Source organism: Bufo bufo, chromosome 1 (assembly GCF_905171765.1).
Source record: "Bufo bufo chromosome 1, aBufBuf1.1, whole genome shotgun sequence".
Lineage (NCBI taxonomy): Eukaryota > Metazoa > Chordata > Amphibia > Anura > Bufonidae > Bufo > Bufo bufo.
Genome location: NC_053389.1, coordinates 756,495,008 through 756,520,644, shown reverse-complemented (window position 1 = coordinate 756,520,644; position 25,637 = coordinate 756,495,008). Strand labels below are relative to the sequence as shown.

The window sequence follows — 25,637 nt, the reverse complement described above, 5'->3', positions numbered from 1 at the left end:
ATTTAAAGTGCTCTTAAAGGGCCACTAACCATAAAATACACTAATTGCACACGTAATTGTCTAAGCAGCTATTCCAGGCGCGAGAGAGTTTTCCTCAAGGCGATGATTGACGGGAATTCCAGATTTCAGAACATCATCATCACTCACCTATCTCAGAAACACTTAAGCGGATCATACACTTTAGGCTTTTGTCAACAGAACCTTCTGAGAACGGCGGGTTCGGACGATGCGCTAATGTGTGGGAAGCGCCCTACTCTCCCCCAACAGATGATGTCGGAGGAGACATGGATAAGGTGAAATAAATGTTGTTCTCCCGGAAGATAAGCCGCCACCAGAAGAATACGCATACATGTCGGGCTGATAGTGTATGTGTCTGGGAAAGCCGAGATAGAGTTGGGAGAGATAGCGGTCTTACTAAATGTGTATGGGTAGTTTTACATATATGTGTGAAGTGGCGCATATATAGGAAAGGGCGCCACAGCATAGATCAAAAAGAGCCCCCCAAATGGATGATTCTACCACCCAGAACACAGGGCCCTGGTGTTTGCTTCCCCCTCCAATTGCCTTTCCATGACCCCTGGGCCAATTCCCCTATCTTGTTTGCTAACTTACTTTGTAGAAGGTAATCTGACTGAAAAGCAAAAGGGATGGGTCCAAGAAGGGCTGGGGACCCTCTATCCAAGAGTCCCCATCTATGGTCTGCCCGCCCTATTAGCAGATCCTTACTATAAAGTTATATTACCACCTTAGACATCTATGACATAACCATTGGATATGCCATAAATGTCTCAAAGATGCATGTCCCACAACTATCTCCAGAACAGGAGCCCCCTGACCCCTGTCCCATCTGCTGAGGCAGCAAGGGCTAAAGGCTCATGGGCCCTGGTGTAAGAATTCAGCTTGGGCCCCCCTTCCCTCAGTGGTTTGTGGCCAGGGGCAGGAAAGCAGATATTCCTCATGTCACATTCTTGACGTAACCCCTTCCCTCCAGCCAGAGGTGTAACTTGACCAGCATGCACTTTCTATAATACTGGTGTCTTCTTATGAGGCACAAGGGTCTTTGGGCCCCATCAGGCTCCTGGGCCCGGTAGTGACTGCTACCTCTGCACCCCCTATAGCTACACCCCTGGGAGGCAGGCCCTGCATCCAAGTGAGAATGAAATGGCCATGCATGTCCGCTGCTAACCCATTAACAGGAAGAGCCAAGCATGCTGTCTAAAGTGGGAATGCCCCTTTAAGTCTGGTGCTCCTTTGGTCTACAACCTGAGCTGCAATACCAAACACAGTACATTACCAAGAGTGGTGCTGTTTATGGACAACCCCTTGGCTGGTAGAATATATATCGTCTATATTTCATGATCATATGGCCAGTGGGAAAAACTTCAACCCAGATCAAATGGATAAGTGAATGAATGTGTCTCCTGTAATTATTATAGAATTAGTGACTAAAGAAAGATCTTTAATGTAAAAAGAGATAGAAGCCTTGTTAATAGATAATTCTAAGACTAGACTGGGGTGATTTGTCGCTGGATGACTTGGAAATTCACAATTAATTTTCCTTCTCGTGAATTACAATTATTACCGTGGTTTTTGGGCAGTCCCAGAGTCTATCATTAGATGCCCCCTCCCCAATGTCTGTAAGATTTAGAGAGAGGGTGAATTTTTTCTTCCCCTCTCAGCGCCATCTCATCACTCTGATCTGCTGCAGAGTCCCAGCCCCCTCAGACCTTGTTGTGTCTTTAAAGAGGAAGGATCCTCACATGAAGACAGAGTGAGGTTTTGGACACTTGCTCTTTTTCACTTTACGCATGAATCGGTTAAACTCTCGGTTGCTTTTGTCCCATTTGTGGATGGCAGTGAGAATGTGCTGGTTCTTCACTTTCCGACCAAGGACCAAGAACTGACCACTCAACTGCTCCAGCTGAGGACATGGACAATTCGCTCCATTCTTCAAGAAGAGGACAAGCTCTCCCCAGTCCTTCTTCTGGATAGGACCTTTCTTCAGTGCTTTCTTCTTACGTAGGAGCAACTTGCGGTCTCCATTGTCCTTCTTGACCTCCCGGATGGAAACTTTCAGGGCTAAAACAAGAAAAGGACATAAGAATATGTTCTCTTCATAATATTTTTTATTCGGCTATTTACTAGTACCCCTTATGTCCTTTTACTTTGGATACAGTGCTTCATGGGAGACCTTTCAATGCATCATATGACGACACATTATTTCTGATTTGGTCTTTTAAAGGGGTTCTGCACTTTGTCTAAACTGATGATCTATCCTCTGGATAGATCATCAGCATCTGATCAGCGAGGCTCCGACACCTGGGACCCCCGACGATCAGCTTTTTGAGAAGGCAGCGGCGCTCCAGAAGCGCCATGGCCTTCTCACTATTTACCGCTGGCCCAGTGACGTCACGACTTGTATCAACTTACCTGGGCGCGGCTAAGCTCTGTTCACTTGAATGGAGCTTAGCTCCGCCCAGGCCTGTTGATACAAGTTGTGACATCACTGGGCCAGCGGTAAACAGTGAGAAGGCCGCGGCGCTGCTGGAGCGCCGCTGCCTTCTCAAACAGCTGATCGGCGGGGGGTCCCGGGTGTCGGACCCCCGCCGATCAGATGCTGATGATCTATCCAGAGGATAGATCATCAGTTTAAACAAACTGCAGAACCCCTTTAATTCCTATTAATTGTTTTCACACACAAAAGTGGGTACTATACACTGTTAAACAGGCGGGTATTATATACTGTATGCTAGAATATGTGAGTACTATACACAGAAGAATATGTGGGTGCTATACAGGTGAAACTCGAAAAATTTGAATATTGTGCAAAGTTCATTTATTTCAGTAATGCAACTTAATAGATGAAACTAACATATGAGACTCATTACATGCAAAGCGAGATATTCAAGCCTTTAATTGTTATAATTTGGATGATTATGGCTTACAGCTTATGAAACCCCAAAGTCACAATTTTGAGGTGCCCTTTGCTCTGTATGGATTAACTAGCTGACTAGAGTGTGACACTTTGAGCCTAGAATATTGAACCTTTTCACAAAACTCTAATTTTAAGCTGCATTAATGCAATTCCTTTTAATTTGCATTACTGAAATAAATGGACTTTTGCACAATATTCAGATTTTTTGAGTTTCACCTGTACACTGTAGAATATGTGGGTACTATATACGGTACAATATTTGGATACTATATACAGTACAATAGGTAGGGACTATATATGCTAAAATATGTGAGTACTATACACTATAACACGGATCAGCAACCTTCGGCACTGCAGCTGTGGTGAAACTACGACACCCAGCATGCACGCTTGCCTAGCTGTTTTTAGAACTTCTATAGAAGTGAATGGAGCATGCTGGGAGTTGTAGTTTCACCACATCTGGAGTGCCAAAGGTTGCTGACTGCTGCACTATAACATAGGTGGGTACTATATACGGTAGAATATTTGAATACTATACCCAGTAAAATATGTGGATGCTATATATTGTAAAATATGTGGGTACTGTATATGGTACAATATGTGCGTACTATGTGCTGTAGAATATGTGGGTATTGTACAATAACATATCTAGGTAGAATATGGGGGTACTGTATATGGTAGAATAATTGGGTACTATACAATGTAGAATATGTGAGTACTAAACATGGTAGAATATGTGAGTACTAAACATGGTAGAATATGCAGGTACTATACATGGTAATATATGTGGGTATATGCAGTAAAATATGTGGGTACTGTATACGGTAGAAAATGTGGGTACTAAACACTGTAGAGTATGTGGATACTATACATGGTAGTAATGTGAGTAATATTTACAGTGCTATACACTGTAGAATATGTGGGTAATATAAACTGTAAATGGCTACATTTATCCCAAAATTGTACCACAATTCTGGCGTAAAATTCTGTCTCAAACTAAGCCAACCAATAGATGATATAGAGTCAGAGAGAAGTGCCTGTCCCTGCACCAGACTCATCATCCAGCCTGAGCCCCTGAAATAAATCTGGTGCAGGTCTAGGCAGCCCGTCTAAGTGTACGCCATCTGTAGGATTAGGAAATCTTCCCCGTTGTATATGAAGCTGTGAAGAGAGCCTGTATTTTTATGCCCCTTTACAGTGGCCATATGAACGCTCATTAGAGATTATCTGGCGGTGAATAGGTGCCGCCGATTACCCGATGAGCGAATATAATATGATCATTTGTGCTATCACCAAAAAACCATAGTTTGCGGCAGCAGATTGTGGTATCTAAACAGGCTTTGCTCCCGACAAACAATGATTCTGTATGGGGACGAGTGATGGCATTAGCGTTCGCTCCTCCCCGTACTGTGGGGGAGATCACTGCATGTAAATGCAGGGGTCTGCTCCACTGAGGAGCAGGCACGTATCAGGAAGAAACGCTTCTCTCCCGACAATCATCTGATAAATCTACCAGTGCAGTGGGCCCTTTAGGGAAGGAATGACTGGGACTTTCTACAGCTGTCCTCGCCCGTCGTTTAGCTGGACTGCGACTGCTGCGAGTTCCAGGAAAGGGCCCATGAGACTGCAGCTAAGGTCTGTGTACACACTTGCAGTGGGGGTCTAATAATTAACTTTAAGGCAGATCACACAGTATGTCCCAGCAGTATCAATCCAGCCTACAAGCAGCTGGAACAGCAAAGAGCCAGGTGTGAGATCTTCCTGTGCGTCTGCTGAGACTTAAAGTGACATTACAGTCCATCCACTAGACACAAGGAACACAACCAGTATGTTCATTTTAAATCGAAAACTCGTATTAAAGCCTCGGGCACATCTCCGTGCTGCAGATCTGTGTTGTATGGATCTGCATTACAGCAAGAGAGCCTGCTATGGTCCGGTACTGTAAGGTGCTCTCTTACCAAATTCACTGGCGCACATGTGTTCATAGAGAGAATCGGCTTTTATCTCGCTGTCGCACTGTGGACACACCTCCGACTCTGCATAAGACACAAAAACATACATTAAGACATGCATGAAGATATTAAGGATGGGATTGTCTACATTCACCTGGAGCTCATGCATCAAAATGGACATTTGTTTCTTAAAGGGAACCTGTCACCTGGATTTTGGGTATAGAGCTGAGGACATGGGTTGCTAGATGGCCGCTAGCACATCCACAATACACAGTCCCCATAGCTCTGTGTGCTTTTATTGTGTAAAAAAAAACGATTTGATACATATGCAAATTAACCTGAGATGAGTCCTGTACGTGAGAGGAGTCAGGGACAGGACTCATCTCAGGTTAATTTGCATATGTATCATATTGTTTTTTTGACACAATAAAAGCACACAGAGCTATGGGGACTGTGTATTGCGGATGTGCTAGCGGCCATCTAGCAACCCATGTCCTCAGCTCTATGCACAAAATCCTGGTGACAGGTTCCCTTTAAAACCATTTGTGAACCTACTAATCGACACTTAAAGGGGTTGTAGAGGATTAGAAAAACATGGCTGCCTCGTTTTCATTTATTAGTATCTTGGTTAAAAAAAAAAAAACTATCTTTTTTATTTCCTCCTTTTGGAAACTATTTCAGAAGGGCATTAACGCCATCTATAAAACTAATATTCATTCACAAAATGAACCTTTCCTAAACTTTTGTCCCTTCAAAACACAATCAGCCCCCTTGCTGATGGCCGCATGTTTGCTCGTCCTTCTTCATTGGCTAAACTACTTCGGTCCTTGTAAGGTAGCACTCAGCCTTTCAGAATATTTGCTCACCCTGGCTCAAGAATACAAATCTGTAGACTCCACTACCTAGTAGAATTTGGCCTATAAACGGCCATGCACATTAGGTAGAATTTGGTTAATAGTTGAATAGCAATAGAACAAACAATCATCTGGTGAACGACAATTTTGCAGACATGGCTATACATTTTAGTCCATATTGGCCACTACTGTCGGTCAAACTAGTTGTAGGTGTTCAGTGAAACCATGCATTTACAAATGATCTTTCTAAAAACATTCTTTTCAAGAAAGATCTTTCATCCATGAAGGCTCAAACCTGGTGAAGGCATCACCTTGATCTCCTCCTAGAAGGAGAGCACATTGCACACTTACTTCTTCCTAATTCTATTTGTTGGATTTTTTTCTCATAAACTCATTCTTTTTGGATGTTGTTCCACCATTATACCATTCTAGTCTTGATAATCTAGGATTCCTAACTGTATTAGTCACTACCAGCCTTCACATGATGTTCTGTGGCTTGTTTTTATCTTAAAGTGGCTATCCCATGACTAATTTAAAAAAAATGAAAATTAGACATCATATAGGACATGACAGTCTCTTTCTAACAAAGCTAGAACCAGCCCTGTACCTCACATGGATCCAGAGATCTCCACATTCATTGCTCTGCTAGATTTATCAAGCTGACAGCTCAAGGGGAGTGTCTTTTCTGCTGTAGCTAAGGGGGCATGTCCATGGCCTCCCTATCACAGCTCAGGAGGCGTGTCTCAGCCCTCCCTATCACAGCTCAGGAGGCGTGTCTCAGGTCTCCCTATCACAGCTCAGGAGGCATCTGAAGGATGAAACTGAGCATGTGCGGCCTTCTCAGTGAGCAGGTCAAATACATATGAAAAAACAAACTGCAGGTGGTGCTATACAGATACATTTTATTGAATAACTCAGTGGCTATGCTACATTTTTAATTAAATGCAATTACAAAAGTATTCAGATCCAGGTGCTGGTTTGAAAACCGTAGAATATATTTTGTGGGACAACCCCTTTAAAGGCCCTTTACATGGACTCATGATTGGCCGAACTAACGTTCCTGTGAACATCCATTCCTGATCATTGCCCCATGTAAACATCCCAGTGGTAAGCAGTTCTGTCAGCAGATAGCATCTGTTATACAGTAAAAAAAAAAAACAACTTGCTTTTTGGCAGCACATTTTCCCATGTAAACAGGGGATGTTCTGCTGACAAATGCAAACTGACTGGGGATATGAACAGTTGCATATTTTGTGCAGCACATCCCCTGTTTACATGAGGAGACGTGCTGCCAACAAATGATGATGATGATGATGAAGATCAGCCAACAGACAAGTGTTTGCCTATTCCCAATCATCAACCCATGTAAGAGGACCTTAGGCCAGGCAGTCTAGCATATTTTTTAAACACAATAAGGAGACATGGCTCAGAGATGCTTAAAGGGGTTGTCCCATTAAAAACAATTTTACATTTTTCAAACCAACACCTGGATCTGAATACTTTTGTAATTGCATGTAATGAAAAATATATTCTAGCCACTGAGTTATTCACTGAAATCTATCTGTATAGCACCACCTGCTATTTGCCCTTTCACTATTGAGCAGCTCCAGTGCAAGGCAAGTGCTACACTCTACACCAGTGCAAGGGCTTATTAAGACTGGCGTTTTAGATGCCGTTCTTAATAAGCCCCTGCACTGGCGGTGGATCGCCGAAGTTGTGTAGAGGCGCCGGCCTATACCAGGCATAGAAAATGATGAATGAGACGAGCCTACCGACCCGTCCCCTTCACCGCCCACGCCCCCTTTTTAGACCGGGTATGAAGGGGGAAGAAGTCGCAGATGTTCATAAATGACTCCTATAGTTGTCCTCACTGCGTTTTCTGCATGATCCTGACACAAACAGTCCCGTAGAAATCTTGCACAGAACACAGGGACCATTGGCGGGCGGTCATCTGAAGGGTGGGGCTTAGCAAAGGACTTCACAATCGACTGCAGATAGAGCAGAGGAGTGAGGCTCCTGCTTCAGCCACTTGTCTTACAGCCAGACACAGGACCGGAGGAGGGGGAGGAGGAGGAGGAGGAGGAGGGAAGCATGGCTGATCTCCTAAAACACAGAGAGATCTCTTTATATAGTTCTTAGTATTAATTTATGGAACCAAATAAAATGAAGGGGAAGGAGGGGATGGAGGGACACATGCAATTTTTTTTTTTTTATTCTTTTGTGCATTTTCTGTGTTTAATGTTTTTTTTAAAGTTGCTCCTGATACACATGCGCACTTGGCTTGGCAGAGTGATAACATAGCTCGGGGCTATTATATGCTATTTTCTATATGTGGAGGGAATGTGGTGAGCTGTTTTCTTAACTGAATTCAGATTTTACCATAATGAGCGCAGTACTTAGTACTGGATGTCAGCGGATATCCTTCCAAGTAGGGATCGACCGATTATCGGTTTGGCCGATATTATCGGCCGATATTGAGGATTTTGAACGTTATCGGTATCGGCATCAATTTTGCCGATATACCGATAACGTATGGGGAACACAGAACGCGCTGCTGACAGCGCTCTCTGTGTTCCCTCCGCAGCACAGGGGAGAAGGAAGCAGTGTCTCCTCCCCCTGTGCTGCTGCTGCCGCTGCCGCCAATGAGGGGATAGAACATAAGAGGAGGGGAGGGGCTGTGGCCGCTGCGCCACCAATGAAGATAAGCCTTTCATTCATTCATATACAGGAGGCGGGAGCTGGCTGCAGAATCATATAGCCGGCTCCCGACCTCTATGAGCAATAGCTGCGGTCCGCGGTAGTTAACTCCTCAGGTGCCGCGGATCGCAGCTACCGCTCATAGAGGTCGGGAGCCGGCTATGTGATTCTGCAGCCAGCTCCCGCCTCCTGTATATGAATGATCGATAGACTTATCTTCATTGGTGGCGCAGTGCGCCCCCCCAAGCCCCCCAGTATTAATCATTGGTGGCGCAGTGCGCCCCCCACCCCCATCCCAATCCCGGCCAATAGTAAAAACATTGGTGGCGCAGTGCGCCCCCCCCCACCCAGTATTAATCATTGGTGGCAGTGGCCACAGGATCCCCTCTCCCCTGCTCCTCTGATCGGAGCCCCAGCTGTGTAAGCCTGGGGCTCCGATCGGTTGCCATGGCAGCCAGGACGCTATTGAAGCCCTGGCTGCCATGTTCAGCTCCATGCTGCTGTGTGCACTATGCACAGAGCAGCAGGGACAGTGTGAGATCCTATTCACCCTGATAGAGATCTATCAGGGGGAATAGGACAAGGGTTCTAGTCCCTAAGGGGGTTAAAAGTTAGTAAAAAAAAAACACAAAAATATTAAGTATAAATGAAAAAGATTTATAAAAAAAAAATACACATTAACAATAAACAAAAAAAATACACATTAACAATAAACATATTAATTTTCAGCAGATTTGTGTAGGAATTTTTTTTTTTCTCAAAAATGAAAATTCCCAGAATATCGGTATAAATTATCGGCTATCGGCCTGAAAGTTCACAAATTATCGGTATTGGTATCGGCCCTAAAAAATCAATATCGGTCGATCCCTACTTCCAAGTACAAAATTAACATTGGTTATTGGTATGTGGCTACAACTCTAAAACGTATGTAGATGAGAAAATAAACTACTTCATAAAGATTAGATTGCTGCTGGCAGAGTGGGAGTTACCATTACTATAATAGAGAAAGATGCCCAATCTGTTCAATTATCTTCCAAAATAAAGCCAACTAAGCATACCTTTTAATTAACAATTTTCTCATGTGCCATTGAGACATGTGAGAAGATTATATTGGGGGTCTAGGAGCTAATGACCTCAATAATGTGTCCATAACCCACTGATACTTGTCAGGGGTTTCTCTTCCTCAAAGTCTCAAATATAAAGGTCCTTTGAAAAAAAAAAAACATATTCCTGATGGACGACGTTATTGATGCACATGTGTCATTGGGGGCTAATTGTAGAGTGGGCGGGGGTTGCAGTTGTACTCAGATCCTGGTGACATAGGAGGGCACCAGTACTATAAACAGAACATGATGGTTGTGAGGTTTTGTATTAGAGATGAGGAGCTTCAGCTACAGCTATTCACCCTTCTTATGATGCTATGGAATTTCACCTATAGGTTGTGTGAATTAGCACCCTTCTTTATATGATTTTAACTCCCTTCTCGGTGTTGTGGTGTAAGGTGTCACACTCACACTCCGAGTGACGCATTTAATTGACTGTCTCCCTTTGACTTCTGTATCAGGCTCTGATGTGTAAATGGATTTCACTCATCCTTCCTGCTCCATGTTGCAATCCCTAACACATACAGCACAGCTGTCTTTCAAGTGGGTACAACAAATTTGATCACATAAATATTAGCCCACCCAGCCTGTCCTTCATAAATATGCCAAAGTCACGCAAACAGCATGGCAGCCATTAGTCAAAGCAGGAGAACACATGAACTGGTGGTATCACTATATTAAGTTAACATTATTCTCTTTCAACGCTGAAAACCAAAAATGATGACGTTGATGAGATATGATCATAGCTACATAGCTGGTAAAGTTGGAAGAAGACACAGGTCCATTGAATCTATCTTATATTTTGGTCATGTTGATCCAGAGGAAGCCAAAAACAATCCCCAAATCAATGTCCCTTCTCCAGAAATCTACTTTATATGACTTGTGATATTATTATTTGAAAGAAAAACATCCAGGACCCTCTTCAACTTATTTAATAAAGCAACCATCAGAACATTATGTGGCCGCAAGTTCCATGATCTCACTGCCCTTACAGAAAAGATTCCTTCTCTATGACGATGGTGAAAGCTTTTTTCCTCTATATGTAGCACATGCTCTTCATCACTAATTTACCTTTTTCCATCACAAACACTTTGTGGTCACTTTTAGAAGATGTCTTAGATAAGAATACCAAGGAGAATACCACATAAACCACAAAAGAACATGCCACCCCTTTTGTTGGTGCCATGGTTAATTCTGAACCCACAGTCCCAATACTGCAATGGTAGAGGTTCCCACCACTGGGCCACCTAATAGAATGAAAATAGGCTATTGTCCCTGTAGAGTTGTCCATTAGTCTTTTTGTCAATATAATGTCTGTAGATCTGTCAAAATGTCTAATGTGGAGTAACATGGAGTCAACAAACAGGATCATACTTGTATAATTACATTCCTAGAAACTTCCTTGAGATTTTTTTTTTAAATACGGTAATATGTATGTAATGCAAATCTATTGTATGTCATTGGAAAAATGCTGCTGATGACTATTGGCCAAGTAATGGCTCAGCCAATGGTTATACCTTGGCCATGCATCTTAATTTATTAGGTTTAAGTTGCAGGTCAGTGGAAATCATATATCTTCACTTTTTGTTATAATTTAGAAACAATCTATTCTATCCAAAGTCATAATGAAAGTCAGCAATTAATGGACAACCTAGTTTTCAAGGTAATCCTATGGCAGCTGCAGCTTTACTGCATTGGCCTTTGTGACTGACAACTGCCCTGGTGGGTCTAATCATTAAAACTTCAGCTGCTGGGGTACAATTGGCCCCCTGCTATCTTGGTCAGTTACCCCCTGCTGATCAACAGCCTCATAGCTCATCCAGGTTTAAATTTAGAATACTGCTATACCTACTGCCGGGCCAGAGCAATGTGGTCACATCACCAGGTGTGGGGTGTGGCGCATACTCCTGTTATAATAGGTGACCATATTGACCTTTGTACTACTCATCTCCTATTCCTTTTCTGTGCAGGGTTCATTTTGGCTTCCATTTTAACAAGGGAAAGCAAAAAAAAATTAAAATCCACAAAAAAAGGCACAACTAAGGCCACTAAGGCAAGATGGCAGCCCCCATAATCAGAAAATAGAATAAATAAAGCTGCAATCAGAAAATAAAAACAGATCAGAAAAGAAAGGATATGTGATGCTATCTGGTTTTAAACTGGCCAATGAAATTTTTAAATTTTAAGGTTAAAAGGGTTGTCTCATCTGAGACAATGTCATAGGTGCGGGTCCCTAAACGGAGCCCTGAAAGTGGTGGAGAGCGCGCTGCACATGCGCAGCCGCTCTGTATTCATTTCTTTGGGGCCACTGAAAATAGAAGAGAGCTGGCTCGGCTATTTCAGTCAGGCTCATAGAAGTGAATGGGAGCGGTGACCGGTCGTGTGTGGTGCACTCCCATTCACTTCTATGCAGAGAGCGCTTGGTGGTGGCCGGACCAGAGTCCTTCAGCCACCACTTTGCCCGCTCTGTTCTCAATATAGGTGCAGGTCCCAGCGGTGAGACCCGCACCTATCAGACAATGGGGGCATATTCGATATGCCCCCATTGTAGCAGATGAGACAACCCATTTAAGGTCTAGTGTAAGGATAGATTGATGTACCTTGACCCTCCACAACATGTTATTATCATGTCTTACCATTTCAGGATGGGCATAGAGATTTCAATTAGTAACTCAGTCGAAAATGGTGAAAGCCAAGTAGAGTTCGACAGCAGGCATGATGTGGAGGAGGGCCTTTTGTTTGGTGCTTTTTCTCGGATATAGTAACCATTGGGTATTTTGGACACACTTCTAAATTCTTCTCCATTTGTAACTCTGAAGTCTACTATCATATTTTGTACATCCTGTTTCTAAAAATGTCAATGGTAAAACAATGGAGGGTGGTATAAGACTGGGGTCTATTTGTTTTACTAGAGGAAATTATTCTAAGGGTCTACCTTTAGACTGGACTGGTCCACCACAGAACCATAGGATCTTCAGAAGGGGCAAAGCTCTGACACAATGATCCCCAAAGATTCAACAGTAGGCAACCCTATTTGGAACTCAATGTGGATACACTTTCTAATGCAGTCTACTGTATTTCTCATGAGTTGATTTACAAATAACCTATTCAAGGATGGAATGGCCTCCCAAAGGTCAAAGAATTCTTTGGTGGGCCCAGGCTCTGACATTATAATGGTTTTCTACAGAAGCAGGGAGTATAAAAACTTCTAGAGTGTTAATGAACAATCAGCTTATAAACCCTTAGTGTTGATGTGTACAATGATAACAGTATAGTTTACAATACAATTAAAAGTGGGCATGCACTTGATTTGTATAGATGTATGCTGGTCTTTCAGACTCATTTTATTTAGTGGATCCAAGGTATTTTAGTCCTATATTGAGCCTTTTACGCCTACATGTAACTGATGCTTGCCCACAAACAATATACAGTACATCATAGGGTAGGTGATAAACGCATTACTGGGGATCCAACCTCTGACACCATCATCAATCAAAAGAACGAGGGTTCCCAGGTCCCTTGTGTGAATGAAGTGTTAGAGCACAATCAAGACCACCACTCTCTTTACTTCTGTGGGACTGACTGAGATAGCCAACCGCTGTTCTCATCAGTCCTATAGCCAGTGAATGAAGCAGTATATATGCACACCACCACTTCATTCAAGCAGAACACCCCCTTTCTCCTAATCACTGGGGGTTACATCAGTCACCCCCCCCCCCCCCCCCCCATGTTGTTCATAGATCGACCTCTTTAATGTTAGCAACAAAGTTTACGATAAAGAGTAAACATATTCTGTAAAATTGGAGGGTGGGGCACCAAAATCATTTCTTCTAGTCACCCTAAGGAACCCCAGTCCAGCACTGTCCACCCTCCATCTATGGAACAAGTATTTCATTGCCATCTTTGTTATCATTGCACACACATGACATATATATTCAGTAAGATGTAATAGGTTATTTGTGAATCAGCCCATAAAAAATAGACCATAATGACAAGTGATTGGCTCCAAAGGCAGATCCAAGTGGGATTGTCTTCTGCTGGACCTTTCACAGAGTCTGGTCCCAGAAGAAGATCCTCTGGTACGCTGGTGGCCTTGTCTGACCCTGATGCATAATGTTTGTAATGAGGGAAACACTTTTCTATGGGCAATATAGGTATGATTTTTCAGAACCACAATGAAAATGTCATGAAGTTCTTCTGATGGGACATAAGATGGCTTTTAACATTGTACTACCAAGGTATATTGGCATTTAGTTTTCAAATTGGTGTTATCTCCTTGTGTACCACTTCTATTCCCAAACTGACATTGCAGAATAGATGGAAGCCCTGCCTTGTGTCAACACCACCCCCTCTTCTTCTCCTGTTGCAAACAGACTCTTGCACACAGGGTTTTAAAGGGCTTCTGTCACTCCACTAAACTCTTTTTTTTTTTTTTTGTCTCCTTAAAATCCTTATGCTGCGATTTCTCAATATATAGGGCTATTACTCAGTTTGGTTCAGTAGTTATATCAAAAAACAGACTTTTATAATATGCAAATTACCTCTCTAGCAGCAGGTAGGGCGGCTACCTGCTGCTAGCAGCCGCATCCTCCATTCATAATGACGCCCCATCCTCATGTTGATTGACAGGGCCAGCGGACGCGCTCGTTCTCTGACTGGCCCTGTCTGCGTTTTAAATCTCGCGCCGGTCTTCATTTGGCGCAGGCGCACTCAGTGGAGGACGCTCGATCGGCCGCTCCATCCTCGGTGCGCCTGCGCCGATGACGTCACATGTACACCCGGCGCAGGCGCACTGAGGATGGAGCGGCCGAGCGAGCGTCCTCCACTGAGTGCGCCTGCGCCAAATGAAGACCGGCGCGAGATTTAAAACGCAGACAGGGCCAGTCAGAGAACGAGCGCGTCCGCTGGCCCTGTCAATCAACATGAGGAGGGGGCGTCATTATGAATGGAGGATGCGGCTGCTAGCAGCAGGTAGCCGCCCTACCTGCTGCTAGAGAGGTAATTTGCATATTATAAAAGTCCGTTTTTTTATATAACTACTGAACCAAACTGAGTAATAGCCCTATATATTGAGAAATCGCAGCATAAGGGTCCATTCACACGTCCGTTTTTTCTTTCCTGATCTGTTCCGTTTTTTCAGGAACAGATCTGGACCAGATCTGGACCCATTCATTTTCAATGGGTCCTGAAAAAAATCAGACATTGAGCTGTCCGTTTTTTTCCAGGACCCATTGAAAATGAATGGGTCCAGATCTGGTCCAGATCTGTTCCTGAAAAAACGGAACAGATCAGGAAAGAAAAAACGGACGTGTGAATGGACCCTAAGGATTATAAGGAGACAAAAAAAAAATTATGAGTTTAGTGGAGTGACCTTTAAATGTTACAGAAGAATGACTGTTTTTAGGAACAGATTAAAGCAAGCAAGCCAGAACTAAACAAGGTCAAGATTCCAAAATCTAATGGAGGGTTTGCATGGCCAAATTGTCGGGCAGATTATCGGGGATGAACGTTCTTACAAATGCTCCTTCACGATAATAAAGGTGCAGCTGTTTCAGGTGAAACAGTCGTTTGTGCAAGCAAATAAATTATAATTTCTTAGCAACAGATTGTGCTGTTTAAACGGCATTCTGCTGCCCCGAGACAATGCAGCTGCTGTAGTCATCGCTCATTCTTATACTGTAGAGTTGAACACCCCCACTGAACGAGCAGCCAGTTTTTGGGAAGGAACAACATTCCCTTAATAGTACATATTATATGCCCCCCACTGTCCAGAAAGAATGGGGCTTTTTGTAGAGGTATTGGAGAAAAATCTGATGACAGAGATGGGCCTGAAAATGGAGTGACTGGTACAAAGCTTTTGTCAGCACATTGGCAGCCCTGCTTTTAGAAGAACACCTAATTCAAGGCAGATTTTTCTTGAGAATGTCTTCAAGGGGCTACAGTTGTCCATACACACTAGATGTAAGTTGGCAGAACCCAACAACTGATCAGACAGGAGATAAGCCGTTGCCCGAGGAAGCTATGATACTAATTGTAACAAGGCATTAGCTCTAAAGGTGCCTATACACCTTTAATAGCTGTTGACCACTATGTCTACCGACTCCACCATACACACGAATGCTTAATTTGGACAAGCATATTTTTTTTTGTGTTTTCAATGGAGAGTGAGGGGAAATCTGCTGCCAGATACTTCTGTTAGCGGCTTATCTCCCAGTAGAACAAAAGGATCGGGCTTTGAAAGTCAACTTGTGTGATCCTTATATCCCTAAACGTTATCTGTTGGAGAAAAATCGGAAACTCCCCATACACATTAGACTGTTGGCTGGTCCCACTAAAAAAGAGGTAGGTTTGGCCAACAACAGACTACTTAGACCTTAAGACCGTAAAAAAATACAAATGTGAACAGAGCTTGGTTTAACCCAATGTCACGGACGTTCCCGCAACACGTGGCAGGAGATCGGTGAGACTGGCAACACGTGGTTTGATCTGACATGTTTTCCTTGTGGATCCATAGGCGTCTGTGTTGTTTCTGGTAATGGCCACACCCCTTGCCTCCAGGTGTTGCTAATGTGGTCATTTAACCTTCCTTATTTATTGTTGCTTTTCCCACAATGCTGTGCGGTTTATAGCATAAGTTTCAGTTGTGGATAGCTGGTGTGTGGATCTCGGCGGAGTTCCTGGTGCTTCCATTGGTCCTTTGAAGTTAAGTCTTTCCTTTCCCTTTTGTATTTTGTTTGGGTTCTGTGTGTTGCATTTCCCTATTGTTTGTATTAGGCCTGTAGAAGACTCCTGTTCGTCCTTCCTTTTGGAGGAACAGGTAGTCTCGTCCCTGCCATTAGTACCAGGGTCCTATAGGGCTAGATAGGACTCTAGGTATTCCTGTGTATGAACACACCTACCTCTGGGGTCTGTTCATACTGGTAGTTAGTCAGGAATTTGGTTAGGGTTTTCACTAGGAGGTGTCCAACTTCCTTCCCTAGTTCTCAGGCCTGATTCCCTGTTCCCCCCTTCCCTCTTATGCTCGGTGTGGTGTTTCCCTCCCACACTAAAGCGTGACACCCAAGTGCAGCCTATTTTAAACACGTTTTCCAGGACTATAATATTGTTGGACTATATCTGATCAATGGTATCCTATCCAATCAACTGACTGAAGGAGCCTCGACATATAATGGAGTTCGTTGGAGTTCCACCAAAGGATTCTAATGCTTTTATGGCAAGACAGGCTCTATATTTGCAGTCAAATGTGACAGCACCTCTGAAGGAGCCCAGAATGCAGATCTGAACATAGCCTCACGTCTTTTTCCACCTTTACTCGGCTGGGTGAAACACATGGCAAGACCGTAAGCTAGGGCGAGTGCTATCCAATTTGACAAACATTACATGTGAGTACATTCATCAGAGCCTGACTACTGAAGGTCAGACACAAGACACATTTCCTAAAGTATGAAAAAGCCAAGGGTCACTGAGGGAGTGCCAGGGAAAGAAAACAGACACTTGGCTCTTATCTGTATTAAATTTGGGGTTTCAAAGTATAGTAGAGAAGGTCACTCAGAGTGGGTTGGGTAGTGATCAAATAACCCCTCCTTAATGAGCCCACTCAGTAGTTAGTATAAGCAGTGAGGATATGAGCTGTGATGTGGTCAGGACTTCTTCTCACCTCTGCACTAACACTTCCCTCCCCTGCCCATTTAAATGTAAATGTTTATCCTGCTGGGCTTATAGAGATAAGATGTGTTTGCACAGGAGAGGGGGGAGCTCTGCAGACAGACCCTTGGCCTCCTTCTAGGTGTTGCATACTTCTGGGTTTTATGGAATGTAGTAGGCCCCATCTTCATTGTGAATGTCTGATATATACTCAGATTTACCGGGCCTCAATTTCCTTGGAGCTCCCAAAGGTGCTGTCAGTTGAACTCTCGTTTAGCCGACCGCTACATCTCCTTACTCCCCCATACACACGCATGCTTGGTTTGGCCAAGCATGCATTTTCAATGGCAAGAGCCCAAGAGGGGACAAAGGCTGCCAGACACATTGGATGGCAGCTTATCTTCCAGCAGAAGTAAAGGACAAGGCATTGAAAATTAACTTTCCTTCTTTGTCCCGACATCATCTGAGAGCCAGGAGCCCCCGCCACCCATACAATTAGCTGGCCCCAATGAAAGGTTGTGCCGTTTAGTGTATTATTTAGTGGAGTATAGTGGTATTTAGGAATTTGGTTGTAGCATGTGGGAACTATAAGGCCTCTTTCACACGGGCGTCGCGGGTGAGGGCCGGATGCGAGTAGACACGCAATTTCATTCAGTTTTGCAATCGCGTTCCGTTGTTCAGTTTTTTCCGCGCGAGTGCATTGCGTTTTGCACGCGCGTGAGAAAAAACTGAATGTGGTACCCAGACCCGAACCTGGACTTCTTCACTGAAGTTCGGGTTTGTGTAGATTTTATTATTTTCCATTATAACATGGTTATAAGGGAAAGTAATAGTATTCTTTAATACAGAATGCAAAGTCCAATGTCAATTAAGGATTAAAAAATAATAAAAACATTACTCACCTCATCCACTTGATCGCGCAGCCGGGATCCTCTTCTTTGTTCTTCTTGAAGGACCTGCAAAAGGACCTTCGCTTGACGTCATTGCGCTCACCATGTGGTGAGCGCGGTGACGTCAGCGCAGGTCCTGCTGAATGAAGATAGGTCAGTGAAGGTCCTTTTGCAGGTCCTTCAAGAAGAACAAAGAAGAGGATCCCGTCTGCGCAATCAAGTGGATAGGGTGAGTAATGTTTTTATTATTTTTTAACCCTCAATTGACATTGTACTTTGCATTCTGTATTAAAGGGGTTCTCCGGGCTTTTAATATTGATGACCTATCGTCAGGATAGGTCATCAATATCAGATCGGCGGGGGTCCGCCACCCGCCACCCCTGCCGATCAGCTGTTTGAAGAGGAGGCACGCGCCGTGCCATCGCTGCCTCCTATTCACTGTTTACCTTCTCGCCGTCGCCTCTGCAGCGGTGAGCAGGTGTAAATACACCCAAGGAATGGGACGGATCGCTCCTATAGAAGTGACATCCATATTGCATCCGTTTTTTTTGCGGATCTATTGTCCGCAAAGCGGACAAGAATAGGACATGTTCTATCTTTTTTGCGGAACGGCCATGCAGACATACGGAAACAGAATGCACACAGAGTCATTTCCGTTTTTTTTTTTTGCGGACTCATTGAAGTGAATGATTACGGGCCACAAAAAAACTGAACGGACACAGAAAAAAATATACGTTTGTGTGCATGAGCCCTAAACAGGGATGTGCTGCCAAACCATGAACCTGTATGAGGAGATGAACAGCTCTTTCCAGATCACTGTCCTGAGTATCGATCCCTTACACAGAGCAGAGAGTACAGTAGCTACAACCCATTGATTATAGGAAGAACTGTACAATGCCTTTATTCCCCTTGTAATAGTGCTGCGGGGAAGTAAACACTTGCTTCAAGGTTCCGCAATAATTCTGATCCCTGGGCCTTTCAGCAATGACAAATCCTATAATCAGCTCACTGAAACAAAAAAGAATTGTCCAAAACGAAGCAGTTTCAAAGTTTGCCCCATAAATGTTCTGATCAACAGGTTTCTACCAGTCAATCCAATGAGTCTGGATGAAATACTGGTTGGTAAAATGGTAAGGATTGTCCACATTAACTTTATGTATAGGCAAAAAACTTCTATGGCCATCTTTAGCCTTCCTTACATGACCCCAAACATGTATCTAACACCATATTTAGTGCTTTTGTTTAATCACAAAAATCTATATTGAATACCGTATATGAAACTGTAAATAGTCCCATATTAGTGTTTATTAGTCCATGTTAGACTTGAGAGCTGACAGTCACAGACCAGTGTGTTTCCCTGGACTTTGCCAATCAAGGTCACTTCAAGAGTGTGTTGGTGATACAAGTTAAAAGGTCACTAATAATGAGCATTTACCCTACAGTCAATTTGGGCACACGTGTATTTCGTCAGATTAGACAGATCTGGGTATTCGGCGATCTGGCCTCCATTATCTTGTCAATTTAGGTGATAAGTGAGTAATAACTAGCTGTATTTTTGGAGGGCATATGGCAGGCACTGCATGTATGGTCATGATGAACACAGGACCTCTGCAGAAATGCATTTTTCTGCATCCTATGCCTTGGCACTAGATATCCAGGGGGTATGAACCACAGGGGCGATTTATGCTGATCTGGGACAGGTTTTCATGCATCTCTTTCAGTATGGTGCTAACATCCATTATTATGCTCTTTGTATACATTCAATTTTGCTAATAAATATTGTGTTCATCTTGGACAGCAGTGATTGCTCCTTTTTGCTTTTAAAGGGGTTTTCCAGGATAGGCCATCAACATTAGATCAGTGGGAATCCGACACCCAGCGGCCTCCCACTCAAGCATCTGTTTGAGAAGACCACAGTGCTCCAGTGAGCGTCATGGCCTCCTTGCAGCTTACCAAGAACAGCGCTGTCCATTTACTAGAGGCTGTGGAATAATAAAGACTTTCATCTTATTGGTATTGTATTACATTTATGGTTAATGTTGGAATAAGTAAATGTAGGATTAAATAAATAAAACTGACCCAGAATAAGTCTCCCTGTACTCTCCCTGCAGTCTCCCTGTACTCTCTCTGCAGTCTCCCTGTACTCTCTCTGCAGTCTCCCTGTACTCTCTCTGCAGTCTCCCTGCACTCTCTCTGCAGTCTCCCTGTACTCTCCCTGCAGTCTCCCTGCACTCTCTCTGCAGTCTCCCTGCACTCTCTCTGCAGTCTCCCTGTACTCTCTCTGCAGTCTCTCTGCAGTCTCCCTGCACTCTCTCTGCAGTCTCCCTGTACTCTCCCTGCAGTCTCCCTGCACTCTCTCTGCAGTCTCCCTGCACTCTCTCTGCAGTCTCCCTGCAGTCTCCCTCTCCAATATTCTTCTATTAATGATTTTCAGCAACACTGCCCCTAGCGCATGAGCGCTTACAATATCTTTCACTATGCTCAGCTCACATCACAATAGCGGAGACCGAACGGGATGAAGGTTTTATAGGGCTGTGACATCACATGAGATAGCTATTTGCGGATTGGCTGGCTGCACGGCATTATAGGTGATCTCACGTTCCCGGGCTTCTTACTTTCACGTGTAACATGTGCAACTGCCATTTTAGGAAATACTTATTCTTTCCGACTAAGCGCGAGGAAATTCGGATTCGTTGCAAATCAAAGTTTTCCTAACTTTAGCGCCGAATTCCATTTCAAATGCTTCACTTCACTCAACACTATTACCAAGGTTTACTTTGTTTTTCATTTTTGATGCATGCAAATGATAAAAAGAATTGGGGTCCATTCACACGTCTGCCAAATGGGTCTGGATCCATTCCGCAATGTTGCGGATCGGATCCGGACCGATTAATTTTCAATGGGGCTGCAAAAGATGCGGACAGCACACAGTGTGCTATCCGCATCCGCACTTCCGTTCCACATCCACACTTCCGTTCCGCAAAAAAATAGAACATGTCCTATTCATGTCTGCAGACACGGACAAGAAATGGCATTTCAATTAAAGTGCCGGCCATGTGCGGTCTGCAAAATGCGGAAAGCACATGGCCGGTGTCCGTGTTTTGCGCATCTGCAATTTGCGGACCATAAAACACTTGCGGACGTGTGAATGGACCCTTAGTTGTGGTGGCGGACCTTACGTGGACCCCCTCTGTGTCTATGAACAGCACGGAGAATCACAAGTATGTTGAATGAGGGGACAGTGGGACATAAGTGACAAAGAGCAGTTGAAACAATAAGCGTTCATGAGTGCAGGTTAGGCAATGAAATAAATGGCTCCGTTGGTAAATAGCCCCCAATGAGATGAAAGCCGGGCAGGAGAATCCCATGCGTCAGCACAAAGGGATCCTACTGTCAGTGAACGGCCATATTGCCATCTGTATGCTACCGCTAGTAACAAGGACGGCACATTCCCGCATAACAGGAGACGATTGTCAGTAAAACCTATACCACTGCCTCATCATGCGAGAGGGTCAACGTCAGTAAAGCTGTTAATTAAAGGGTATGCTCGCGTTAAGCGGTTGTGTGCCAAAAATAATAATGAGGAATTGTGTTCCCCTATAGGTTCATTGTCGTGAGCAGACGTGAGGGTGTGTATCTACTAAGTACTGGATATTTCTGGCACAAACTTTTTTAAAATGTTTATTAACAAAACTATATTAAGGGATTACCAGTCTCCCTATTCTGTATAATGTTAGATGCACTGATGACAACGCAGCCTCTAATACTAAAGCATGCCATATACATATAGAACCTAACATGTAGAAGGTTTCATATATGGATTCTGCGGCAGGTTTCACCCTACGCGGTGAAATCCGCAGAAAGAACTGACATGATGCAGATTAGATTTTTTTAATTCTCCTGCACTTTGCTGCTACTAGGTGTGCACAGACCATAAGAATGGCTGCACACAGTGTAGATTCATGTGCACAAAATCCGCATGAAATCTGCACACAAAATGTACATAAATCCACTCTATTTATTGCGTTTCTTTATGCATTGTTTTGAAACCGATTTTCCCCGGATCTCAGGCTAGGTTCACACAGGGTATTTTCAGCACTGAAAAAAACCTGCCGCGGAATCCGCACCAGGTTTTTCCAAGCAGTTTTTTTTCCTGACGTGTTTTTTTAACAACACAGTTTTTAGTGCAGTTTCAGCAAAGATGTTCACTCCTGGCCATTTTCAGTGGACTTCTGGGTGCAGATTTTTGCATGGAATCCGGGTCAAGAATGGACAGGACAGTTCTTTTTTCCATGGTGCATGGATTAACAGGCAGATCTCCCATTGAAAGCAATAGGGAAGTCCTGCGTGCGTTTTTGGCGCAGATTTTTTATATAAAAATGTATGAACCTAGCCTCACCCTTCCAGTGGAAAGGTTGAAATCTGCACGAGAAAAACGCAACAATTGCCATGCTGCAGAGTCAAAATCTGCACAGCAGGTCAATTTCCGCACCTAAGAAAAAAAGCTAAGTGTACATGAGATTTGCCTGCGGTTTTTCCGCACTAAATCTGCGGCCACCCTTAGGCCTCTTTCACACTACCGTTTTTTTTTTCCATTTTGCGGGCCATTTTTTGCGTTCCGTATACGGAACCATTCATTTCAATGGGTCCGCAAAAAAGAACGAATGTACTCCGTATGCATTCAGTTTCCGTGTTTCCGTATCTCCGTTCCGTGCAAAGATAGAACATGTCCTATATTTGGCCGCAAATCACGTTCCGTGGCTCCATTAAAGTCAATGGGTCCGCAAAAAAAACGGAATGCGTCCGTACATCTTCCGTATCTATTGAAAGTGTTATGCCCAGCGAAATTTGTTCTATGTAATTACTGTATATGCCATACGGGAAAACGGAACCGAAACGGAAACACAACGGAAACAAAAAACGGAACAACGGATCCGTGAAAAACGGACCGCAAAACTTACACTGATAATGGTGCAGCTTACATGCAGTCCCTACTGTGATTGTAGGGACATTCTAACGCAACAATGTATTGCATCTGTTTTTTTTGCCAAACTTTTTCTTTATTTTGAGGGGTTCTATGTTTTTTCCGCTACAGAAATCTGTGTGTGTGTGTGTGGGGGAGGGGGGGGGGGGGGGGGATAAATGCACAAACCTGTCACATTTAAGATATTCTCCAACTTCATAAAAGTACACATGATCTGCAAAGGTATATTCACAAGTGCTGCAGACATTTCTCCAAGCGAAAAATCCATTCTGTACATCTGGAAGGAACGTGTGCGTGGATCTCTGCAAACCCCACTTAGATGAATGGGACAGATGTAGAAGTCTCTGCAATAAATCTGCAGCATGTGAACATACACTACATACCTAAGTATCAGAATTCCAAAAAACGCTCTGCTTGAATTGGGACCCATGGGGTGATTCATTTGCCGGACCTTGCTTGGCATGTTAGACAAACTTGTCTTCTCCATGGCACCTTGTCTTCATGGTGCATTTTACGACTCCTTTCAGCAACAATCATTTTTTTTGATTCAGGACTAGTGTTGAGAGAACTTGTGTTTTCATGTTTGGCGTACAAGGTTCGGGTTATCTAAGAATTCCAGTTATGGATTCCGCTACCACGGACCATGGTCCATAACGGAATTCTTCGATAACACGAACCTTGTACGCCAAACATGAAAACACAAGTTCTCGCAACACTATTTCTGAGTTTGTTACTACAGACTAGCGAGTGAAATGTCATATAGCGCCTAATATGTATTGGAATGGAAGTGCCGTAGTCCTTATACAGTAAAATGAGGTACGGCTGGATTTATACATAGTGTAGAGCTACCCATATCCACTAGATTATTATCAATGCAATTTTTCCAGTGGGCGATCGGCGCCCTGCACTGAAGTCTACAACCTTATCTGTATCACAATGTAGTGAATTAAACTTACAAAGAGTTAATTGACACATTCAGCACTGCTACATTTTTAGATCAGAGTGCGGTGAAACAATAAGGGCACAAGGGATAAGTATGAAAGTAAAGGCAACGACCTTGACATAGTTTGTGATACTTACTTCGTGGACGTGGGGCTTGGGTGGCATTTGGTGAGGCAATGCAAACGTCCTCCCGTGGGTACTGATCACAGCGAAGCATATCGGGCCAGGGGAAGCCAAAGTACTGCATGACCGGCTCACAAGCATCTCGGACCTCCTCACATAACCAGCGGCATGGGTAGAGAGGCTGCTCCAGGCATACCGGGGCAAAGAGGGAGCACAGGAAGATCTGTGTGCCCGGATGGCAGTTCTTGCTCAGCAGAGGAACCCAGCTGCTGGCTTGGTACTTCACCTCTACCATGGTCTCATGGTCGAGAAGGTTGGGCAGTACCATCTTGTGGTACCCCACTCCATGGCACAGTGCTAAATCCTGGGGAATGTCCACGCACTGAGGCGTTCGGGAATAAAACCTTCCAGTTTGGTAGTGACGAACCATCTCTGGCTGGAATCCTACGTAGTCATACTCACTTGGTTGAGGTTCTCGAGAAAGAAGCCCAGGTGTGACCCACAGCAGAAGCAAGGGCCAAACGCCACCCTTCGGTGACATGGTCTTCCTACCTCCTACACAAACAAAAATCTAGGAAAAGTTTGTAAAAGTTTTTGATGAATCCCAATAAATGGAGTAGTCAGTCGCAGCTCCCTGTGGAAGTAAATGGTGCTGACTGTGAGGTGGCGCAGTACAATGGTCTGGAGGGTCGTTGAGCTTCTTGCTGGGTCTGAACAGTTTGATATTGGAGAACAGAGAGCAGTAACTGTTAGCCAAGAAAGAGCCGGGCAGATCCAATGAGAGAAGTGCAGTCCTTCCTCTACTCCTCCCTTTCTCCTCCTTGTGTCACACTCTCTCTGTTACTTTCCTCTCACATTTGTGATGTCCAGCCCTTCATGTCTCCTTGCACGCTGCCCACTGGCAGTCTCTCTCACTTCTCCCATCCTCCCAGACTGAATCTCCTATCCTCCACGCCTCCCCCTATCACTTCTCCTCAAGGCGTCATTCATTTACAAGTGTCACTCACAAGTCACAGGAACGACCCAAATGCTGAACCATTACCTGCACAGCCACCCCCCGGGGATATGATTACAGAGGGGGTCTTTATAACACTTGGAGCAGATACAGTGTGACGGAAAAATGTCGGATCGTAATCGTCACAGGTAAATGACTGGATGTTATTGGTTTCATTGATTTCTTCTAACTCGCATAGCACCAACGTGTTCCGTATTGCTGTACAGAGATTATCATTGACATTAAAGGGGTTATCCGAGACTAGAAAATGTCCCCCATATGCCTGGGCCCCTCACAATGAATATACTTACCTGGCTCCCCACTCCCCGCGCCACTCATGGTCCCCGCACTGCCGCTGCTGCTTCTCCTCATGCGCTGATGAAAACATCCGGTGTTGGGGGGGGGGGCAGCCAATAGCAGGCGGGGACGGGGATCAGCCTCCCTAGCATCGCGGGTGATGCTGATGCTAGGGAGGCTCGTCCCCGTCCCTGCCTGCCTACCCCCGACACCGGATGTTCT

At 44.1% G+C, this 25,637-nt stretch overlaps 1 protein-coding gene across 1 annotated transcript; it reads right to left on the bottom strand.

Annotated features, from left to right (window-relative positions):
• Positions 1–1,011: 1,011 nt before the first annotated feature.
• SFRP1 (secreted frizzled related protein 1) lies at positions 1,012–25,010 on the bottom strand. Its single transcript, XM_040414548.1, has 3 exons — positions 24,140–25,010; positions 4,894–4,971; positions 1,012–2,079 (listed from the first exon to the last, which is right to left on the bottom strand). The coding sequence occupies exons 1-3, from the start codon at positions 24,663–24,665 to the stop codon at positions 1,757–1,759; spliced, it is 927 nt and encodes a 308-aa protein (XP_040270482.1). The 5' UTR covers positions 24,666–25,010; the 3' UTR covers positions 1,012–1,756.
• Between the last annotated feature and the right edge of the window lie 627 nt (positions 25,011–25,637).